The following is a 23,020-nucleotide window of genomic DNA, read 5'->3' as shown; positions in this document are numbered from 1 at the left end:
AACCCTGCACAGCCCATATTGTAATGGGACTAAACAAACTATAAGACATTTGTCCATGTGCAATAAAGCTATCTGGTATAATTATATATGGTTACTCACTTCAAACTTTCTATTAAGTTTTGAGTATGCACGGCTACACTTTTGTCTCCTCCCTCTCCCCCAAATTTTTTTCCTCACCTCCACTTTGAAACTTAGCTCAAAACTACACCTGCCCTTTACCTGTACCTTTATTGCCCGCCCCCCCCCCCCCTCCCTTTATGTTCAGAAAACGTAAAACCATACAAACATCTTACATACCAATGTATCGTCAATATCCTCTTCACTGTTGTCATCATCTGACTCTCCAGAATCTTTATCTTTCAGTCTACCATAGCCTCTAACAACCAAGTATCTTTCTATAGCTTGAACTAGTGCAAGTGGATCTATCTTGACTGTTCCTCCTTTCCATTGTTTCAGATTGCTGCAGTCTGGATGTCTTTGTAAATTGCACTGAAAAATAATATAATATTAAAATATAACCTTCATAAAAATATAATGTAAATGGATAGATAAAAATCTACTCACCATGTGACGGCAGCACACACACACACACACACACACACACACACACACACACACACACACACACACGTGTGGATGCGTATGAACTCGTGCCGAGGTTGACCTATTAAAATTCCTGGAGTCTCTAAACACCACCTAATTTCACATGGTTCTATTCCTAATCCCATGCTATTTTCATTAATGTTCATCTCATCCTCACCCAAGGCAAGCTACAGACTTCTGTTCACATTAAACATACTAACAAACAACAGCACTTACATTTTGACAGTTGCCATTCTTTCCATGTCAAACGTTCCCTCCCTTACACCCTTGGCATTCAAGGCAAACTTATTTGTTCGGATGCAGACTCTTTACAGGAATACATCATCATTCTCACCTCAGTCTTCACTGGACATAAGTACCCCACCACTCTAGTTCAAAAGCAGATTTCCTGGGCCATCACATCCAACCCTGGTGCTGCTGGTCCGTCCAAAAAACAACTTTGGAGCACAACACTAGTCACTCAGTATTATCCTAGCCGTGAACGTATTAATCAGCTGTTTCAACAAGGCCATGACTTCCTAAAATCATGCCTAACATGAGATCCATTCAGTTTGAGAATTTGCCCACCTAGAATAGCTTTTCATTGCCCTCCCTAACTTCCCAATATCCTTGTCAGACCCTACGCTCCTTCTGCACCGATCTCCCTACCCTATGGTTCCCACCCCTGTAACCAAACCCGCTGCAAGACTTGCCCTATGCACTCTCCTACTACCACCTACACCAGCACTGTAACTGGCGAAACATATATTATCGAAAGGAGAGCCACTTGTGAAACAACACATCATACACCAGCCGTTGTGTAAACAATATTAGGCCTTTTACATCAGCATGATTGCCACCCAGTTGTCGGTCAGGATGAATGGGCACAGGCACAGTGTGTATACCGGCAGCACTCAGTATCCTGCTGCAGAGTATGCTCGACAACATAACTGTTTGTTCGGTTTTGTTTTGCTTAGAGTGCAAAAAAGAACTAGGTCCACACATGTCCATGTCAGAACCATAGAACACGAAGACAAAAAATAAGTTAAAAACAACTACACGTTAAACCCAACTGACAGAAGAAAAGACAGCTAAGAACAGAGACTTGGAGAAAGGTCCATAAAATAGTCCATAGAGAAACGGAGATCCTGAACTAAAGATTAAATGTCCTTTGGTATATTGCTACAATGGATAAAAAGTAAAACGTGGTCGACGGCCCACATGTTGTTTGCTAAAATGGCTGATAACTCAGACGGCAAAGATAAATGAGAATGTAAGTTGTTAAAAAGGGGGCATTCCGTCAGAAAAGGCAATCCGCTAGAGGTTGAGGGCAATGAGCAAAAGTGGGGGAGCACCGCTTAACAAATGGCGATAGCTAAAAAGACAGTGCTCAATACACTACCTATCTGATCTTGAGGCAAGAGGTGGTCATCCAAGCTAAAGGGGCAGGTGTAATTCCCCAGAGCTTGTTCCCATGAAGTGAGGACCAGTGTTGATGCCAAAGTGACACCACCTGCTAACAGATGGCAACACAGAGATCATTGAGGGAATGGAAGAACTAGCTGGACGAGGTACGAGGACTGTACCCTTGGCAGTAGCATCAGTGGCCTTGCTTCCCATCAGACAAACGTGACCCGGGACCCACATAAACATCACAGTGGCTGCATTATGAGTGAGCAAGTGTCAACTTTCCTGGACCCGTTCACTAAGGGATGGACAGTGTACAGCATATTGAGGCTCTGAAGGGGATTGAGAGAGCCATAGCAGATGATGCAACTGAAAGCCTGTGTCACCAGACATACTACATGGCCTGATACAGGGTGAAGAGCTCAACGGTAAATACTGGGCAGTGTTCTGGGAGACAATTCCGAAAATTGTCGGGGCCAATGACAAAGGCACACCCGACACCACAGTCAGTCCGAGAGCTGTCGGCATACACAAAGGTACTATAAAGCCAAGGTGGTGAAGGGTTCACACCCATTGAGAAAGTGGCAGGCAGCAAGAAGTTAAGCTGTTGGAGCATAAGCCGAAAGCAAACTCCAGGAGGTAACAGAAGAGGGGATGCATCCCATACTGGAGATCAAAGGTGTCATCAAAGAAGGATGCATAGTGTGGGTGGCAAGGCATGGCAAACAAGTGGCACACATAGATACACAGTATGACAGTGGTAGTTTGGCAGCTTCAGCATACAGACACTCAACTGAGCTAGTGTAAACGGTGCCAGTGGTCAAATGGATGACACAATAGTGGATAGTATTGAGACAGCATAAAAGGGATGAGGCATAAACGAAACATCCATAGTCTTGTTTCAAATGGACAAGGGACTAATAAAAACGGACAAGGGTGGTCTGATCCACTCCCCAGGAAGTACCGTTCAGGACATGAAGGGCAATGAGGGACTGCGTACAGCAGGGAGCCATATAAGATACGTGGGAGGACCAAGAAAGTTTTCTATTGAGCATAAGCCCCAGGAATTTCGTAGTTACAACAAAATGAAGAGCAACAGACCCAAGATGTAAAGAGGGTGGAAGAAACCAATTGCACTGCCAGAAATTCATAGAAACAGTATTGCCAGTGGAAAAACAAAAACCATTGTCATTTCTCCACGAGAAAAGACAATCAAGACATCGCTGGAGACGCCACTCAAGGATACAAGTTACTGGAGAACTGCAACAGATCACAAAACCGTCAACGAAAAGGCAACTGGAGATGCCCGGCGGGAGACAGACCATTATATGGTTAATGGCGATAGCAAACAGAATGATGCTCAGGACGGAGCCCTGAAGCAAATCATTTTCCTGGTTAAAGGTGTTCAACAAGCCAGAACCAATAAGAACCTTGAAAACTCAATCTTTTAAAAATTCCTGAAGGAAATGGGGCATGTTGCCACAGAAACCCCCGTGTAGACAGCATGGAGGATACCAGTCCTCCAGCAGGTGTTGTAGGCTTTCTCCAAATCGAGAAACACAGCTACAGTCTGTTATTTCTGCAGAAAACCATACATGACATGGGTTGGCAAAGTGATGAGGTCAGTAAATTGCGAGACTCGAGCCACCATACCAGCCAGGCATGAATCATACATTCTATCACTTTGCAAACACCGCTGGTAAGAGAAATGGGGCAATACCTAAAAGGAAGGTATTTGTCCTTGCTGCGCTTAGGGTATGACAGTGGCTTCATGCCAGCATCTGGGGAACGTGCCCTCTGCTCAGATGCAATTTCATATATGAAGGAGAAAGTGCTTGCCCACAAGAGAAAGATTCTGCAACATCTCAATGTGAACATCCTCCGGCCCTGGGATGGAGGATTGGGACGAAATGAGAGCATGACCTAGCTCCCTCAAAGTAAGGGTGGTGTTGTAGCACTCCTGATTCTGAGAAGAGAATGGTATTGCCCGAGCCATCTCCACTCATTTCCGATGAAGGAAGGCAGAGTGATAGTGGGTGGAGCTCGAAATCACCACAAAATAGCAGCCCAATGTGTTTGGGATAGAAGTAGGGTCCACTGTGACATCATCTGCTACTGTCAGGCTGGAAAATGGGGAATAGGCCTTAGTCCCATACAGCCATTTGAGATTGGCTCACATGGTGGGATAGGGACTGGAACTGTTATATAAAAAAAAAAAAAACTAGTAAACAAAATCCAGCTAACCCGAAGAATGTGCAACAATGCACATGCAACTGTTTGTAATGAATACTGATGTCCATTGTAGGATGACTGTTAAAAACATGGAGAGCACGTCTCCACACAAGAATTTTGCTGCAGAATACCTCAGTCAACCAAGGATCAAGAGACACGGCACAGTAAAGAGGAAGTGTGAGTAAAGGAACATTCCACGGTGGTAAGGATAACGTTTGTGAGGTATGCTACCTGGTCATCACAACTGGGGAAATTTTGTTTGTCAAAGGTTGCCAGGGAGGAGTAAAGCCTCCAGTCAGCCTTAGAAAGCAGCCATTTGGTTGTCCATGTAGGTGGGGTAGGAGTTACAAATTGGATAGCACACAGGAAATGGTCACCAGGTTACATGTCAGAGTGAACGGACCACTCAAGATGTTGGGCAATCTGGGCAGTGCAGAAGGAGAGGTCCAAATGGGAATAGGTCTGCATGGAGTCTGAAAGGAATGTGGGTATTCCTGTGTTATGGCAGATGAAGTTATGCTGATTGAGAAGGTCAGCCAAGAGAGCACCTCTCTGACAGGTTCTGGAAGAACCCCAAAGGGGATGGTGCAGTTTAAAGTTACCGAGCAGCAGAAAGTGGCAAGGGAGTTGCCCAATAAGCTGGAGGAAGTCTGCCCTGTGACACCAAATGACATAGCATGTTAACACTACAAAGGGAAAAGGTCAAGTGAGGAAGAAAAATATGGACTGCAAGAGCTTGAAGCCTGGTAGTCAGGGAGATGAGTTGACTATGAACACAATTCTGGATGAGCAGCATGACTTCCACACAAGATGGAATGCCTTTCTCAGGAGGGAAGGTGAAAGTGGACCAGAAAGAAATACGGGAGCTCAAAGTGGTCGTGAGGATGCAATTTTGTTTCCTGGAGGCAGAGAACAAGTGGATGCTGAGATTCTAAGAGCAGCTGTAAATCCTCTTTGTTGGATCGAAGGCCGAGAATGTTCCATTGGAGGAGGGTCATAACGATGAAAGGGAAAGAGGTGAAGAAATGTAGGGGAGTCACATTGGTGGCTGGCAAGTGTCAGGCTTCGAAGACTCACTACTACAGTATGCAGAGGCTGGAGTATCCAGTTCAGTGAGGTGACAAAGAGGTAGGTTAGGTGAGGGTATCACGTAGCGACACTATCGACGAGTATATCTGATCGGTAAAGGAGAAGACAATTTGCCTTTGTTTGACTTCTTGGAGCTTTCCTGTTGGCAGCAGAAGACTCAGGTGTTCGTTGGCTGAAGGGACGTAGGAAATCTTCATGGGAGAATTCCTTTTGTTCTTTCCAGCCTGCGGGCTGTGTAGCAGGTGATTTCATCCCATGAGGTGAAAGTTTGGTGGCCCATTGCACAGCTGGAGGCGGAGACAGAAAAGCTACCATGACACGGGGTTATTTCACAACCACAGTGCTGAATTTAAGATTGCATGTCTGCGTGGTCATGTTCTTTGTGGAGCGAGATATAGCAAGAACAGTACTGAAAGTGCCAGATAGTAGAATGGAGGGTTTCTGACTAGCCAACAACTTGCGAGTGTCTAGGTAAGGAAGGCCCCTTTTCCTTCATCTGGAACTCTTGAAGAGCCCACTCATTGAGATACATGGGAAAATCTTGAGAGCCAGCTGCATGGTCACCACTGCCGTTGATACAGTTGGGAGGAGGAGCAGACAATCGCCCTCCCGAGCATCCCTACCACAGCTTACACATTTGGCAGGAAGTCGACAGGACATTCGAGTGTGGTTGTAATAATGATACTGGTAGCAGTGCATTGGGTTTGGAATGTACAGTCAGATGGTGATAACTTCCTAGCCTGCTTTGATCTTTGACGGAAGCACCACTATATCAAAGGAGAGAAAAAAAGAGTGCATGTGGGCATTTATGATGCCTCTACCTTTTTTTATCACGTGGTGGACTGCAATGACACCCTGACCAGAGAGTTAGGTTTGGATTTCTGCCTTGGGCAGATCATCGAGCAGCATAGCGTAAATAATATCATGTGTTCAATGGGCTTCGACATAAACAGGATAACCATGGGAGGAGCGAAGCTGCAAATTGTTGGAAGTCGTGCTTGAGAATCAGAAGTATCCTCAAAAAGCAAAGTGCCGTTTTATAAACGAGAGCAGGATTTCACAGGGCCAGCAATTGCATTAACACCTTTCTGAAATATAAATGGATTTACAGTAGTAAAGAACTGACCGTCTTAAGTATGTGAAACACGAGGAACCATGATGCAGCTGGGAGTATCTTTGAATTTTTAGCCTCATTCTGGGAGAAGGGGTCACACCATCTTAGGCAATTGTTCACACCTCAGATCACACCTCCCAACACCTGACCGAGGTACCAATCGACAATTTGGGAAGGCAGCAGCACAGGGAATCAACCCTCCCTGGGCCTATCCTGTAACAGGAGATACGTGCGAAACCTACCTGTCAACCTGGGGCTAGTAATTACACGTTACCCAGCCACCTTTTACGTATCAGATGCTTGGGCTGGCCTTCAGGAGCGCACAGGGAGGAAGAAGAAAAAGAGGACCCTGAAAGGCTGAAGTGGAGGAATTTTAGGAGAATGGGAACGGAGGAAGAGAAAATAGGAACAAAAAACAGTGGACAGACTGTTCTCATATCACATACTGAATGTGTACAACACATTTCCAAAAACATCCCAGACATGTTCCCCAAGGAAGGGGAAAAAGAGTATCAAGAGGATAGACATGCAGCACAGAAGGGAAAAGATGCTGCAAAGGCAGGAGCCCCGTGGTATCCAAGCACGAACGCGCCAAAGATCAATGAGCCTCCCTAGGGGGAACATGACAGTTGTGACCTCAGTGCCTGTTTCACCACACGCACCACCTGGATTCTTCCCACAGACACCAGTTTCTCAGAACTCTGCAGGTAGGAACTAGCACTATAACACGTCCTTGGTTCTCGCCACCCACCTGGTCTTAATTTATGTTAATTCCTTTCACCTCAGCATTTCTTCAGTGTAACTACTACTTTCTTCACATCATTTTAGTTTTGTACATCTTTCATTTTCTGACCGGTGTATTTTTCACCGGCCCTCCTCCCCCACCTCTGGTTACATACAATGCACTTAGGTTTGCACTCTTGTTAAATCATGTACGATTTTTTAGCAGTAATCTATGTCTTGCATATTACTCTGTCTTCCACCGCTAAGCTCTCAGGTTTCCAAATCTTGTCTGATGCAGTCTCCTACAATCAGTCTTTCCTTCTCATCCCGTCCGGTAAGTCTACTCTGACCCAGACTTCTGGAGTGACTTTTCCAAACTATACCCCTTTCCTAAACCTCTCTAGTTCCTTTCCTTCACCCCTCTTCCTTCCCCTTCAACTCTTCTGCTAGAAGAAGGAGCCATCTACTCCGAAAGCTTGCGTAAGGTAAATCTTTTGTGTGTGTGTGTGTGTGTGTGTGTGTGTGTGTGTGTGGGGGGGGGGGGGGGGGGGGGGGGGGGTGTTTTCTCCTACCATCACTTGGTGAGTAGATTTTATCTATCCAATTACATTATACTGTCAATACTGATACATTTCATTGTTATATTAATTTTGATACAGAATTAGGAACATAAATCAAATGCATAGAAAAGTCGTTAACTGGAGAGAAAATAGAAAAAAAAACTGTACATTCAAAATCACAGTTTTGAAAGATTACACTAATCCAGAGCATAAATTTCACTGAAATGAATGCCAACATCCAGTCAATGTTTACTGAAACTTACGTTTATTGTTAGAGAAGGTACAGTCTTGGACAAAACGAGCGAGACCCCTCGCCTTTTAGTTATGCTGATCCGCACAGCTTTAAAGTCTGCTACACAGCATAACAGGCAAGGCGACGAAGTGCTACCAACATACTATGCACAGGCGTTAAATTGACAAACTATCTGAACTTTTTTAGGCTGTTTTCAATAATTTGTAAGACTATATTAATGCTGATTAGTGTGTTAAATACAACACGTAAATATAAGACAGAACTGAAAGAAGAAACACTAATTGGTGTGAACTGTACCAATAAAAATGAATTTCAACTTATCGAGATAACATAACTGTTTTAGTAAGACAAAGAACCCCGGATCGTTACGAATTAGCAAAATATTATCCGCATTCGGCCGCGAAATGGTCTGTGTCAACGTTCAGACCAGTCATACTGGATTACCGTTGCTGACCTACCACGAAGATGCGTGAAGATTCATAACGAAATTCAGTTAAAAATCGTTCAGTGCCACACTCAAGTCAATTCCATTATTGACAGAAGCGGAAAAAGTAGGCAGTAACATGTATGAAATTTTACAAGAGTGTCATATTGACATGCACAGGGCGCCAGTACAGAATAAAGGTAGCGATAAAACGTATAGGGGGCGCGAGAATTTCTTAAAATTGCTTTACTGACATTCTACCTGCCTCCATCGAGATTAGAACCGAAAACAAACCAGACCTTCCTTTTACTACGCTAGCAGACAACCCAGGCAAACAGTCCTCTATTATTACCCCAGACATGAATAAGCCGGCAATTTCGCAATGAAAATGGTAAAATGATCTGCAGATTCTGTTGCGTAGAGCTTTCTGGGCTCAAAAACATGAATTTTCTTCCTTTATGTCACCGCTTATGTGACAGTCATTCAGGATGTTTATCGAAATAACAAAATACTGTTATTAGAGGGTAAATTTAGTAAGATAATTCTGCACCACCTCAGGAAATAAACGGCTACATAGCTTCCAAACATATTCTACACTGTTTCCAATTCTCCACTAGACTCGCCACAGCCGGACAACGTTCATTAGCCTAAGTGTTTCTTAAGCTAGCTAGCAATGGGAATGTTTGCACCTCTAAAACGCGTAGCATTAATACTGGAATGTGAATTAACGCGTGTATAGGCAAATGGATTCTATTTGCATTCCAGTAAACGTGATTTGGATCGAAAGCGTAGCTACGATTAATATGCTGATGTATCGACTACAACCACAACATTTCGAATAAAGAGTAGGGGGTGTTATTTATGCAGCCCCCATCTTCAGGAGCTGTCGTAGCTGTTTTCGTTGTTAGGATTTCATCACCTAAACCGGTAAAAACGGTACCCTACTAGTCTCACTTTCTTGACCGTCTATTGGTCTACCCAATCCTTAAAACCTGTTTACCTCCAGAACGGGTAGACATAATAAGCGGAAATATATCGCACTTCTTGCGGTAACCGGACCCTTGGTGGTGTAAAAAAGTGAGCTTCTGTGTCAACGCAGTCTAAAGATACAGCCGTTTATGTAAAGAAAATTTATGTGAAAAGTCAAAAAATGGCTCCAAGAACTATGCGACCAAACTGCTTATGTCATCAGCCCCTAGACCTAGAACTACTTAAACCAACCTAACCTAACACACATCCATGCCCGGGGAAGGATTCGAACTGACGGCGCAAGCAGCCGTGCGATCCGCGATATGATGCCGTTGAAAGCACGGCTAACCCGCGCCGGCAAGTTGTTAATATCATCTGATGTTGCTAACAAGTTATTTACTTCTGGTGAACGATTTTCTGCGCAGTTCATTTAAGATGGAATAACTAAAATATATTTGATGTTACGGAAGACGAAGGACGCATAATTCATTTCCCTCTCTTTACTTATGATGTTAGATTCGCAATCTGAGCATACGTATTATCCATAACCACACTTTAGCGCCACACAGATATATGATTGAAACACATTGGCATACAGTTTTAGACATAAAAACTGACCGCCGGCCGGCCGCCACAGATACTAAGTCTGAGTCTATTCACTTAACGTGGGCAATAAAACTGACCGGCCATCTGCACAATCTGGCAACACTGTAAGATGCGGAAGTGTTAGGAGGAAGTGTTGTCTACTTCCGAGATGTTCTCGGATTGTGTGAGCCCGTGGTCTAGTGCTAGCCGGCACGGTAGCTCAGCGTGTTCGGTCAGAGAGCCGGTTGGCCTCTATAATAAAAAAACTGAGTGGAAGGATCAACCACCGAACTTGAACAGGACGTCTTGCGACGTCCGCAACGACCAAACACAATGATCAATGATGAACACAAAAAAAAGATGGTAATCGTCATGCTTTCTAAGCTTATGGTCGCCTGTTCGAGTCCAACTATTTTTTTTTTCACCACATTTGGGTCTTAAGTTATGAGTCTGATTGAGCATCGAAGATAATTCGCTTAACATTCTACCCACCAACAATAACAAGTATTCCAGAAACAACTCCTCAGGATAGCTCGTGGCAGGGCTGCGATCAGAACAGCTTACGCTCGAGCGTTTCCTCGCGCTGCAGCAGCTACCGGCCACTGGCCAGACGCCACCCGCCGCCTGAAATCCGGCGCCGCCCATGTGAACGCGGCGCCACGTTGTCAGCGTATGTATCAACTGTCATTTTCTAATTTGAAGTTCTAGGTATCATCTTTCAGTTAAGCACTGGATTTTGCATACTTGAAAATCATGAACTACAGTTAAGCATTGTAAAATTGAGTCGCAAGTGGAAAAAGGTGTAACACCTGAAACGCAACGTTTACTTTTGGTATAAGAGAGGAGTGAATGCAGAGGAGGCCGCTAGAAAGATTTGAACTGTGTTTGAGCGAGTGCTTTTGGTAAAAATACGCCAGAAAAAGATATTCGTGTTTCAACAAAGATCGTTCTGACATGAATGATTTTCCACATTAAGGGAGTCTCGACTACTGATATATGTGATAGATTACCATTTAACCATCATGCGACATTTGCATTCAACAGCCAAAGTTCAGACGTCTGGTGTAGGAGTACTGCATGCTCTAATTCGAAACAACAAAAATCAACGGAGTGACTATTATTGAATGTCATCAGGTCACTCATCGAGCATTCCTATGCAGTACTGTTACTGGTGACGTGTTATGATGCCTTTATCGTTAACTTCCTAAGAAGAAATGGAAGGCTGAACCCCACCAAAAGACGTAAACTCGAGGAAAGAGTAGTGTGAACATAATATTTTACATCTGATAAATCCAAAAGTGTGTTTTAGGCTACCAATTCTGAAGTCTGTTGGGCATTGAGCCCACAACTCGAGCCACATAACTAGGAGATTCAAGTAACTCATTCCAAGCGTCATGAATCATATCAGAAAGCTGTCGGCGAGTCGACGGTGACTGCCCCTTTTCTCGTATTACTCTGACCATTTCTGCCCAAATATTCTCAATGGGATTCATGTCAGCTCCTTTAGGTGGCCATTCCATTACAGTAATATTACTATGGTCATCGAACCACCTCTTAACCACACGTGCCATATGAATAGGCGAGCATTCTTGTTGGAACATGATCTGATCATCGCCAAATCTTGCTGTCACAGAAGGCAACATCACGTTCTCCAGAAGTGATATGTGATTGCGCGCATTGAATCTTCCTTCCACTTCCCACAGGAGCCCACACCCTTCGGCCGATATCCATGCCCATGCCGTTACCGACTCCCTGCCACTCCTTCGGCAACTGTAATATATTTTCGATTATACCTAGCACCTTTAGGTCGGTAAACAAGTACTTTTCCGGTTGATGCCATAGAGAAAACTTTATCGTCCATGAAAATCACTCGCCTCCAAAACTGGAGAGGTTTGTCGACATTTTCAGCAGCAAAAGCAAGGCGAGCTTCTCTGTGGGAAACAGTCAATGTCTCTTTCACAGCAGCGCTTCTTGCTCTCAGTCCACCTTCCCTTAGATGACGAGTGACAGTCTTACTGCTAACATTAAGACCCAAAGTTTGCTGAATTTGTCGTGCGTTGACAAATGGGTGGTTCTCACTGAAACGGCGTATCTGCTGATCCTGAGCTGCTGCTGTTTTGCGGCGACTGCCATGAGGCCTCCCATTCAGGTTACCACTCTCTTCCTTTCGTCTGATCCACCTGGCTACCGTTGACTTGGGTAGACCCATAGTTCTTGCTATATAGCCATTTGAAGATCCCTCTGCATGGAGTGCTATTATAGCGCCCTTGTCTTCCTCAGCCAGATGGGCCATTTAGCGTTGACTGAATGATTCGTCGTGGTTAATATCTGCTGCGGAAACAGCGCTAGTAGGAAACAGACTGCCTCCCCCACGACGGCAGCCACAACACAGTGGCCAAGTATGTGTAACACGGAAATCGATGGCATAAACGAGAGGTCGCAAGCCCGTACCCGTGTCATTACATAGTGGAGCAACTTAGAATCTGTAATTTTTCTCATGTCTTATCCTGATAAATATTACATGAAATGAAATGTTTACGTTTTGCATATGCAGCAGGCCTAAAGCAAGAAACATTTATGAAATATATGAGGCAACCTGTAGAACACTTCGTGAATTTTAGCTGTAGAAGGTTGCCTTATAAAAAGGAAAACGTGTTTATCCTCGCTCGCCGTGTTTCCAAGTGGCGCAGTTTACTCTGAGGCATACATAATTCTCGCCGGGCGTAAGAAGCGACTCGACTAACGAGGGGAACTCGCCAGGTGTCATAGGCTGATTGTCCGGAAACTTTGCTCAGTGAAGGAGAGGACAAAATAAGCGAACATGTGTTTCGACTTATCTGCAGACACTCGACTGTTTCCAAGAAAACGACGGTCAAAGTTATCAACGCGCTCTAGCTATAGTGTATATACCTTCTGCAGCCGAGAACGCAATTGAAGCGGTGGCTCAGTGGCTACCGTCGGTTCCTGCTTAACTTTGATTCCCGTGTTCGAGACCATATTGGGTCTTTTTATTATTATTTTTTCCTGCCTCTCTATCAGAATTATCTACGAATGTTTTTTTCTAATTTATGTTGAAATAATGTTGTCATTATTCATCAATTAACTTTATGGGTAATTAATGAATTAAAATAATAATAAACGAATGAGACAAGCTGATCTAAAATCATCTGGTCTGCCTCATGTATCGTTATATCCAAATGGTTTATAAATGTTAATCTACATTCGTATCCGATGATGGCACCTTTAGTGTGTTGAAACCTGTTATCCAGTAAACAGTATTTAAGCGATCTCAGCTTCTGAATTATTTCTACAACAGAGTGATCGTCCCACTACGCACTATGTGTTCCCTTTTTAACTTATTTCTTTACACAGTAAATTAACTGACGAATAACGACAACAGTGTTTCAACATAAATTGGAATAAACATTCGTAGATAATTCAGAGAGTGAGGAGGGGGGGGCCAGGTTTTGAACTCGCAGTGCAAAGTTCCGAAGTCGCTATGGTAGCCACAGAGCCACCGCTTCAGTTGAATCCTTAAGCCGCAGAGCCACCGCTTCAGTTGAATCCTTACCCGCTAAAAGGTATCTACACTATAGCAACAGCACACTGAAAACTTTGACCGTCGTTTTCTCAGATGCGGTAGAGTGTAAGCAGATAAGCCGAGACACGTGTTCGCTTATTTTGTCCCCTCTTTCACTGAGTGAAGTTTCAGCAAGATCGGGGTATGACACTTGGCGTGTCCCCTCATAAGTGGCGTGCGTTGGGATTCAGTAGATAGAATGCGTCCACTTTCCTCGACTACTCATTGACATGTTTGGAAACTTACTTTCTTGTAGTGGCACTTTGCATTATGAGGGCTGATTTTCCTGATAACGATCTACTAATGGACTTTGCTCCTAATTTACGTTACTGTGTAGTAGACCTACTGCAACTTCTTAAACCGGAAATGTTTATTTATTTGGATACTCCGCTTCTTAGTTGCTACATTTCCCTATAATATTTTCCTTTGTTTCAAAACGGCAACTTGGTAACATCAGTAACAATTTAATACTTTGAAACAGTTCTATGTGGTGTAGGAGAAGTGTACTCCGTTGAATGAGGAATACATTAAACACGAAAGCTGCATCCAATAACAATAATTAACTTTCGGTTACATGACAAAACAAGTCGAAGCACTGTCAGTTCATCTCAGTACCCAGTAAAACTCAAACTGGAACGATCGAAAACATACTTTTGCGGGGAAGGGAAACGAATGACTGCGTTTTATTGGTCGCACACTAAGAATACGCAACAGGCCAACTGAAAACACTGCCTACACTACGTTTGTCCGTCCACTGCTATAATATCCTTGACAGACGTGATTGACTGTGCACGCAAAAACGTCCAAGGAACGGTAGCACGATCTGTAATGTCACGAAATAGGGGAGAGAGGGTCCCAGATTTGATAATCGAGTTGGGGTAACATTCATGAAAACAAAAGCGTTTTTCGTTGCTGCAAGATCTTGTCACGAAATTTCAATTACCAACATCTGTTCTGAATCCCAAAACATTATTTCCTCGGGAACTTACACAGGAAGAAACCATAGCAATAATGTAATTCAAGGCTCGCAAGAAAAGATTTAAGTGGTCCTTTTTTCCGCACACTGTTAATGAGTGGGACGGTAGAGAAATAGTCGAAACCTTCTACCAGGCACGTAAGTCTGGATTGCAAAGAAATCTTGTTGATGTAGTCACGTAGATGTAACAACGAAATTATGTTGTAATTGCGACATGTGACTTTCATTTGATTTGAACATTGAAGTTGCTTGCTGTTTATTTACTTTTTGTTCATTAGTTTCAGCCATATACGAGCACCTAGGCGCGTTAAATTGATATTGAAATAAAGTGTGCTGCATGGACCAATAACAATAAATTCTTACCTACTTGTTATGGTACTGCAGTATCTGCCAGCGTCTTCAGAAGTGGATATCGCATACGACGTTCCTAGGGTGTTTATAAATGGATATTGCAGACGACGTCGAACAAAGTTTGAATGTAGCTTCGTAAAAGTTCCGTGACCAAACGATCTGAGTTGCTGGCGAATACAGTTCATCATCACTAGACAGCATATATTATCATTATACATGAGGTGAATAGGGTTCCGCCGGGTGCTGTGGCCGAGCGTGTCCAGGCGCTTCAGTCACGAACCGCACGGCTACTTCAGTCGCAGGCATAGATGTCTGTGATGTCCTTAGGCTAGCTAGGTTTAAGTAGTTCTAGCTCTAGGGGCTGATGACATAAGCAGTTTGGTCGCATAGTTCTTGAAGCCATTTTTTGACCTTTCGCGTAAATTTTCTTTACATGAACGGCCATATCTTTAGATGCGTTGACATAGCTCACTTTTTTACACCACCAAGGGACCGGTTACCGCAAGAAGTGTAATACATTTCCGCTTATTATGTCCACCCGTTCTGGAGGTAAACGGGTTTTAACGGTTGGGTAGACCGATAGACGCTCAAGAAAGTGAGACTTGTAGGGTTCCGTTTTTACCGGTTTAGGTGACGAAATCCTAACAATGAAAACAGCTACGACAGCTACTGAAGATGAGGGCTGAATAAATAACACCCCCTACTCTTTATTCGAAATGTTCTAGTTGTAGTCGATACATCTGCATATTAATCGTAGCTACGCTTTCGATCCAAATCACGTTTACAGGAATGCAAACAGAATCCATTTGCCTATACACGCGTTAATTCACATTCCAGTATTAATGCTACGCGTTTTAGAGGTGCAAACATTCCCATTGCTAGCTAGCTTAAGAAACACTTAGGCTAATGAACATTGTCCGGCTGTGGCGAGTCTAGTGGAGAATTGGAAACTAGTGTAGAATATGTTTGGAAGCTATGTAGCCGTTTATTTCCTGAGGTGGTGCAGAATTATCTTACTAAATTTACCCTCTAATAACAGTATTTTGTTATTTCGATAAACATCCTGAATGACTGTCACATAAGCGGTGACATAAAGGAAGGAAATTCATGTTTTTGAGCCCAGAAAGCTCTACGCAACAGAATCTGCAGATCATTTTACCATTTTCATTGCGAAATTGCCGGCTTATTCATGTCTGGGGTAATAATAGAGGACTGTTTGCCTGGGTTGTCTGCTAGCGTAGTAAAAGGAAGGTCTGGTTTGTTTTCGGTTCTAATCTCGATGGAGGCAGGTAGAATATCAGTAAAGCAATTTTAAGAAATTCTCGCGCCCCCTATACGTTTTATCGCTACCTTTATTCTGTACTGGCGCCCTGTGCATGTCAATATGACACTCTTGTAAAATTTCATACATGTTACTGCCTACTTTTTCCGCTTCTGTCAATAATGGAATTGACTTGAGTGTAGCACTGAACGATTTTTAACTGAATTTCGTTATGAATCTTCACGCATTGCTAAATTTGCACACTTTCATGGTAGGTCAGCAACGGTAATCCAGTATGACTGGTCTGAACGTTGACACAGACCATTTCGCGGCCGAATGCGGATAATATTTTGCTAATTCGTAACGATCCGGGGTTCTTTGTCTTACTAAAACAGTTATGTTATCTCGATAAGTTGAAATTCATTTTTATTGGTACAGTTCACACCAATTAGTGTTTCTTCTTTCAGTTCTGTCTTATATTTACGTGTTGTATTTAACACACTAATCAGCATTAATATAGTCTTACAAATTATTGAAAACAGCCTAAAAAAGCTCAGATAGTTTGTCAATTTAACGCCTGTGCATAGTATGTTGGTAGCACTTCGGCGTCTTGCCTGTTATGCTGTGTAGCAGACTTTAAAGCCATGCAGATCAGCATAACGAAAAGGCGAGGGGTCTCGCTCGTTTTGTCCACGACTTTACATGTTACAGAGAAACATCAAAGAACATCAGTCACACTCTTCTGGATTCCCATTATAAGTTTGTTTCCCATTCAAAGCTTGTGTCACACTGAATAAGCATACAAAGGTAATAGCATGACACCATTTATCAGCAATTAGCCACACATGGATAATCAAAATAATACAACATAAAATGTAATAGAGAAAACCATATGAGTGGTGATATTGAAAATGGTGAATTTTCATTATAATTTCCCACTATTTGTTAAAGCAACATGAAACTTCCAGTCACATGGTAATTTTTTGCAAATATTCCTAAACATACCCATTCCATCACCTCTATACACAAAGCAGCATTATTTTGAAATAATCTCAACAATCTGATGATACAATATAGTAGATATATTAATAAGGCAATAAGCAGTTTTCCTAATAATGTCTATAAAGGAAAGGGAAGAAGAAGAAGAAGAAGACAGAACAACGGTTAGTGAAATGGTCGTCAAAAACCAAACTCTTCAGCAGTGGAGCATTATTGCAGTTTGGGAAGAACTGAGTGAAATGCTTTAAACAAGCCAAGACAAACGTACACGACAGCTGAATGGCACAACGGACTTTCTCATTCTAAATACTATTCCAGTATCTTCTAGGCATATCTGAAACGTGGTTAACGTTATGTTTTCTCTCATGGTGAATTTTCATCTGTAGTGATATCAGATAATAAATCTGATCTAATGTGATAGGAGAGAGAAAAAAGCTACTCATTAATTAGGCAGCAGAAGAATGAACATGTAAAGGTAATTAAACGTGCAAGATTTCATAGTCAGTGGCTCCTCCTCCTCCTGGCTGACGGAAAAGAACTGGTGAGGTTTAAGAAAGTGGGAGACTTTGGAAAAGTCGCCAGAGCCCCGGCTGAGGGCAGAGTTATTGGACAGAATGAGAAGGAAAGAGACTTTCCTTCTCATCCCATCTGGTAAATCTCTCCTGACTGGAGTTCTGGGCGACTTTTCCAAAAGTCTCCCCATTTCCTGAACCTCACCAGTCCTTTTCCTTCACTCCTCTTCTTTCCACTTCGATCCTTCTGCCCAGAGGAGCCACTGGCTCCGAAAGCTTGCAAATTTGAATACCTTTATATATGCAGTCTCCTGCTGCCACTTCGTGAGTAGATTTTCTCTCTCCCCAATAACATTACAGTTTCAAAAACTTATTATTTTCATTGCTATTCAAAACTGATATTTCATGCGAGTACCATGGAACTATGTAAGACCCTCTTGAAAATATCATACACAACATTTCCCTTAACTGTGGTGGCACTTGCAGCAGCAGAACGATTTAATTTTATTTTGGTAAGTAATTTCTTTACATATTCTGCTTCTTCCTTCCTTGCTTGCAGCGGCTGGTGTAAAAAGACTGATTCAGATATGCACTTGGAAGTTTTTGCCATTCTGTAGCATTTCTTGTGCTGCATTATTTACCCCGCACTTTTGTAAAGTGCTTTTCACTCCTCTGCACTGTAACAGTGTTTGTCTGTATGTTTGTTTTCGTTCACGTTGTGAGTGTTGCCAGCCTGTGAAACTATTGTGTGTGTGTGTGTGTGTGTGTGTGTGTGTGTGTGTGTGTGAGAGAGAGAGAGAGAGAGAGAGAGAGAGAGAGAGAGAGAAAATTAATGAAACTATCTTATATGTTAGGTAGAGAGATGAGAGGTTTTTTTTGGGAATAATGGGGGGGGGGGGGGGGTGTTATATTGAAAATTTGTTTCATGGGTGGGGGAGGGGGGTGGGGGTCGAGGATGGGCATGGATGGTAGTTATATGAGAAAATCTGGGAGGAGATGGTAGTGGGAAATGGAGCTTGTTGTTTCGTGTGTATATTTTAAGTTCTATGAAGTGGTCAATCGGTTTAAGGAGTGTGTGGTTTGCCAGTTGCCAGTTTCTGACACTGGTCTGATCATTTATGAGTTTTTCTTTCCTGGTTTTTTTTTTTTTTTATGTGGTAGTTTTCTTGTCAGGCAAGGAGATGTTTCTTGTTGTTTACCCTTATAATTTTCATGTCTGTGGGTCTGGTGATAATTTTATGTTGGAGTTGGTGCAAGGGGTCTGCAAAAGTTGAATGGTTTGTCCTATACTTCCATGAAGATGTTCTTTGTACCTGGTGTCAAATGTTGTCTTGGTTTGACCTATGTATTCTATTTCAGTTGGTATATTTCTGATTTCTTATATAGATAAGTTTTCCTATTGCTTTTGGGCTTGACCATCTATCTGTTATTGCGCTACGCATCCTTCCACAGGGAAACTAATAGAGTGGGCCAATTTTCATGCAATTTGGTCCACAAAAAAGTAACATGGGAATGCAATTTACAAATACAGACCCATGCAGGTACCACACCATCCCGTGCTTGATTTAGTTTACAAAAATAACTTCATAAAGCCCCTTAACATACGCAGCCTATCAGTAGGAATGAGGAACAAGCTGTAGGAACAGGAAGTATTTCTGGAGAACAAAAATTCTGTAAAAGTTATATGGTTAAATGAACAATACCTTAAAAGTGACAATATGAAGTTGATAAATTCGCTGAGAGAGAGAGAGAGAGAGAGAGAAGAAGAAGAAGAAGAGGAGGAGAGAAAGTGCGTGGGTGGGGAAGAGAGAGCGTGCGTGCGTGCGTGTGTGTGTGTGTGTGTGTGTGTGTGTGTGTGTGTGTGTGTGTGTGTGCGTGTGTGCGTGTGTGCGTGTGTGTGTGTGTGTGTGTGTGTGTGCGTGCGCGCGCGCGTGCGTGCGTGCACGGTGGGGGGGGGGGGGGGGTGGCAAACAATTGCTTCAACAAAGGAGTATTATTTGAAATCTGCTGCAATGAATTTTTGGGATATGGTGTATTAATTTATTAGCATATATTATATCCCTGGCTATTCAGCCACATGTGCATTTCTAGACAAATCTGAAACTTTTCTGAGTAGATTGCAGGTGAAAAAGTTGTATGGACAGGTCATAATTTCTGAAGACTTCAACATAGATATAGGACCATTATATGAGGTGTGGCTATAAAATAACAGGACTGATGCTATCACAGACTAAGTAGTCATGTGCCAAAGATGAACAACGAATAGCTATGATGTGTGAAGCCTTCTCAGCCAAATGCAGCACATCTGGTGTCTGTATACAAATCAGTGTGGCTGTGGCCTTTGTGTAAGAGATGTGTGTGTGTGTGTGTGTGTGTGTGTGTGTGTGTGTGTTTTTTTTTTTTTTTGCTGGATAAATTGTATGTGCAATGAACTGTTGTGGGGTTCACAAGAAACTTTGAAAAACAGCTGCTGAAACCTATATTTTTCTAAAAGATGTGTATGGCAAAGAATGTTTATCATATAAGTGAGTTTATGAGAGGTTCAAGCATTTTCAAGATGGCCAAGAAAACTTTTGTAATGACTCATGCTCCGGATGCCCTTCAACATCAAAAATGGATGAAAATGTTGAAAAAGTATTAAGCTAATTTGATCTGACCATTGGTTGACTATTCGATCAATTGTGAAAACTTTAGGAATTGACAAAGAACACTAATGGCAAACTTTGTATAACCTTTTTAAAATGAGTAAAGTGTACGTGAAACTGGTGCCAAAAATTCTCATGGTCAAACAAAAAGCAGCTCATGGAAATGTTAATTCTGATACTTTGAATACTACTGAAAATAGTCCTAATTTCTTGGAAAGAGTGATATTGTGACAAATCTTGGCTTGACCCAGAAAGTAAGTGCCACTCCATCTCCACGCATTGGAAGGGCCAACCAGCTTCTCTTTTTTTAAAAAAAAATGTCTAAAAGTCTCAATCACTCAAAACTTAGAATTACCACCTGCATTATACAGAAGACAAACAGGAAAAATGCAAAAAAAAAAAGGCAAATGTCAGAAAGCGTCCCTGGCAGACTACAATATGAGTGTGACCCATGTTCCCAATGAACACTGGTGAAGTTTTACTTTCATCAATTTAATACTCCCAGAGATATAGTTATTTGTTTGATCCCATAGTGCAATTTTGAGAAACAATATTTTCATAAAAATTTTCTTGAAAGGAAACTAGACCATCTTGTACACCTTTATGTGCTCAAAGATTTCTTGAGCGACTTTCACACGAACAGTTTGATGCAAAGTCAGCAAAAAAGAAATAGATGGTTGGAAAAATATGAAGTTTAGTTCTTTCTATCTCTGGAAGAAATAGCAAGATAAAACCGAAAATTTGCAAATAACACCTTACCAATACAAGGTTTCAGAACATAAAATTTAATTCACCTACTGCTTTCCAATAGTTTACAAATAGAGGGTGAAGTTCACAATTTTTTTTAAATGTCGCAGGACTTTTTTGCACCCCGTCCCTCCTTTAAAAAAAAACACCATGAGGGAGAGGGAAACACTTGTCTGCAAATAAATGTTCATTAGAAATACCATGTTCTAAACCACCTGAAAAACTAAACTTGGCTTTGCAATGGGAGCATAGAAGCCCCCAAAAAGCAATGCCAAGTGGAGGTGCATTTAAAATACGCCCACATCCCACTGGTTCTCAAATTGAACCTGACATCTTTCATTATGTTCTACAATTGTGTTGCAGTTAAAATGATGTTATAACAATGTGGAAAAATTTAAGAAACAAGAACAAATGTGCAACTTATTTGGCTTTTCGTGTTGTAATGTGCTTGCATGTGTGTATAGATTTTCTTTTAAGATATGTTTATGTTGTTTTTATATATACCTGTCTAGGCATGCAACTGTATTCACTGATGAGTTGCCAATGTTTCAGTCAAATAACTGTATATAACATGTCATGTTATGTGATAATCCAATTTCTAAAGAGAGCCAGTGAAATTCCTTATTATAACTGATTCTGAACAGTTATTTTAAGTGAGATGCTCATTGGACCCAAGGGGTCCTAATAATATGAATACTCTGCCCAAATCAGTATTCCATGGCAAATTGATAACTTATGGTCTTAGCGAAGTGGACGTGGCTCAATTTACCATTACTTCCAGTGCAATGAGCTATTGTTACTTACATATTTGCATGTTACATGGATCATAATTGCAATCTCTCACTATTATATGGGACAACATAGTTTGTTTATGATAACAACATACTATCTCATTGAAAAATATGGCAACATGTTGACCATTTACGTAACTATCTTTAACATTAATCTTAAGCTAGCGTTTTCTTGTGCCACACGATAACTAAGTGAAGATGAGCTCTGATGTGTATTTGGTATAGTAAATAAGAGTAACTTCACTATATCTGGGCATCTAACATACGCATTAGTGATACAGTCACCATTTTCACATCAACAGTGAAACACTAAATACTGGAATTAAATCTTCAGCCATTATTAACTCAAACAGAGGAAAATCCATGATGGAATAACGACAATATTATGGAATGGATGGATGGACCATATAGACGAGATACTGAAATGCAGACAAGCACAACAAGAAGACATCTATACATTTAAACTTGCAGCCAAAAGGTCTTATTCTAAAGCAGAAAACCACATGCATGTGCCTCACCCTCCCCCTATCTCCCAACACGCACATGCTTGGGCAAGGGCCCCCCCCCCCCCCCGCCCCACACACACACACAGACGGGCTCTGATGTCAGACACTAAGCAACTACAGGTGATGGAAGAATACCCCCCCCCCCCCCTCCACCCCCTTTCTCCGTTTTTTTCTCACCCAGTAAAATCATTAACAACAACATGTTGCTGTTATAATTCTTTCACATTTATTACATAAATAACACAGGTTACATAAAGCAGCTTAGAACTAAATACAATGTTGAAACTGAAGTATGTAAAATCACTTTGTGGAAAGCTTACCTTCAGTTGATGAGTGTTGAAAAATTTTAGAGCACTAGTACCACCTCCTCTGCTAGTACCAGACCCAGCCGGCAAGTCATGCACTTTTACTGGAAACTGTTCTAACTGGGACACACAACCACTAAGTTTGGCCACAAGTGCTGACAATGACGACGGATTCCAATCAGGTGGAGTACATGTGTATTCCGAGTCCAGCTGCCAGAAGAGGCAATAAATTAGAATTTAGATCAAATAAAAATGTGAAATTTTGTAATTTAAATGTAAGACAGTCAAAGCAATTAATTGTGCTGTTATATTAGCACATGATTGTATCAATTAAGTTCTGAAAATTCTTGAACTACAAGCTACAATAAAAAGCAGATAAATTTTTGTGCTGCTAGTATGGTAAATATTC

General features: G+C 42.0%; 1 protein-coding gene across 4 annotated transcripts in view; it reads right to left on the bottom strand.

Moving 5' to 3' along the window:
* LOC124594785 (E3 ubiquitin-protein ligase TRIP12) overlaps window positions 1-23,020 on the bottom strand; it is a 232,545-nt gene that overhangs the window by 48,762 nt on the left and 160,763 nt on the right. For all 4 annotated transcript variants that reach the window (XM_047133192.1, XM_047133195.1, XM_047133193.1 and 1 more), the window contains exons 23-24: window positions 22,627-22,821; window positions 298-489 (exon numbers count right to left, since the gene is read on the bottom strand). In XM_047133192.1, coding sequence (XP_046989148.1) covers window positions 298-489; window positions 22,627-22,821 — 387 coding nt within the window. The remainder of the gene's footprint in view (window positions 1-297; window positions 490-22,626; window positions 22,822-23,020) is intronic.

The sequence above is a fragment of the Schistocerca americana genome, chromosome 2 (genome assembly GCF_021461395.2).
Source record: "Schistocerca americana isolate TAMUIC-IGC-003095 chromosome 2, iqSchAmer2.1, whole genome shotgun sequence".
In the NCBI taxonomy this organism is placed as follows: domain Eukaryota; kingdom Metazoa; phylum Arthropoda; class Insecta; order Orthoptera; family Acrididae; genus Schistocerca; species Schistocerca americana.
The sequence above is the reverse complement of the archived record's forward strand: the minus strand, read 5'-3'. Positions and strand labels throughout refer to the sequence as shown.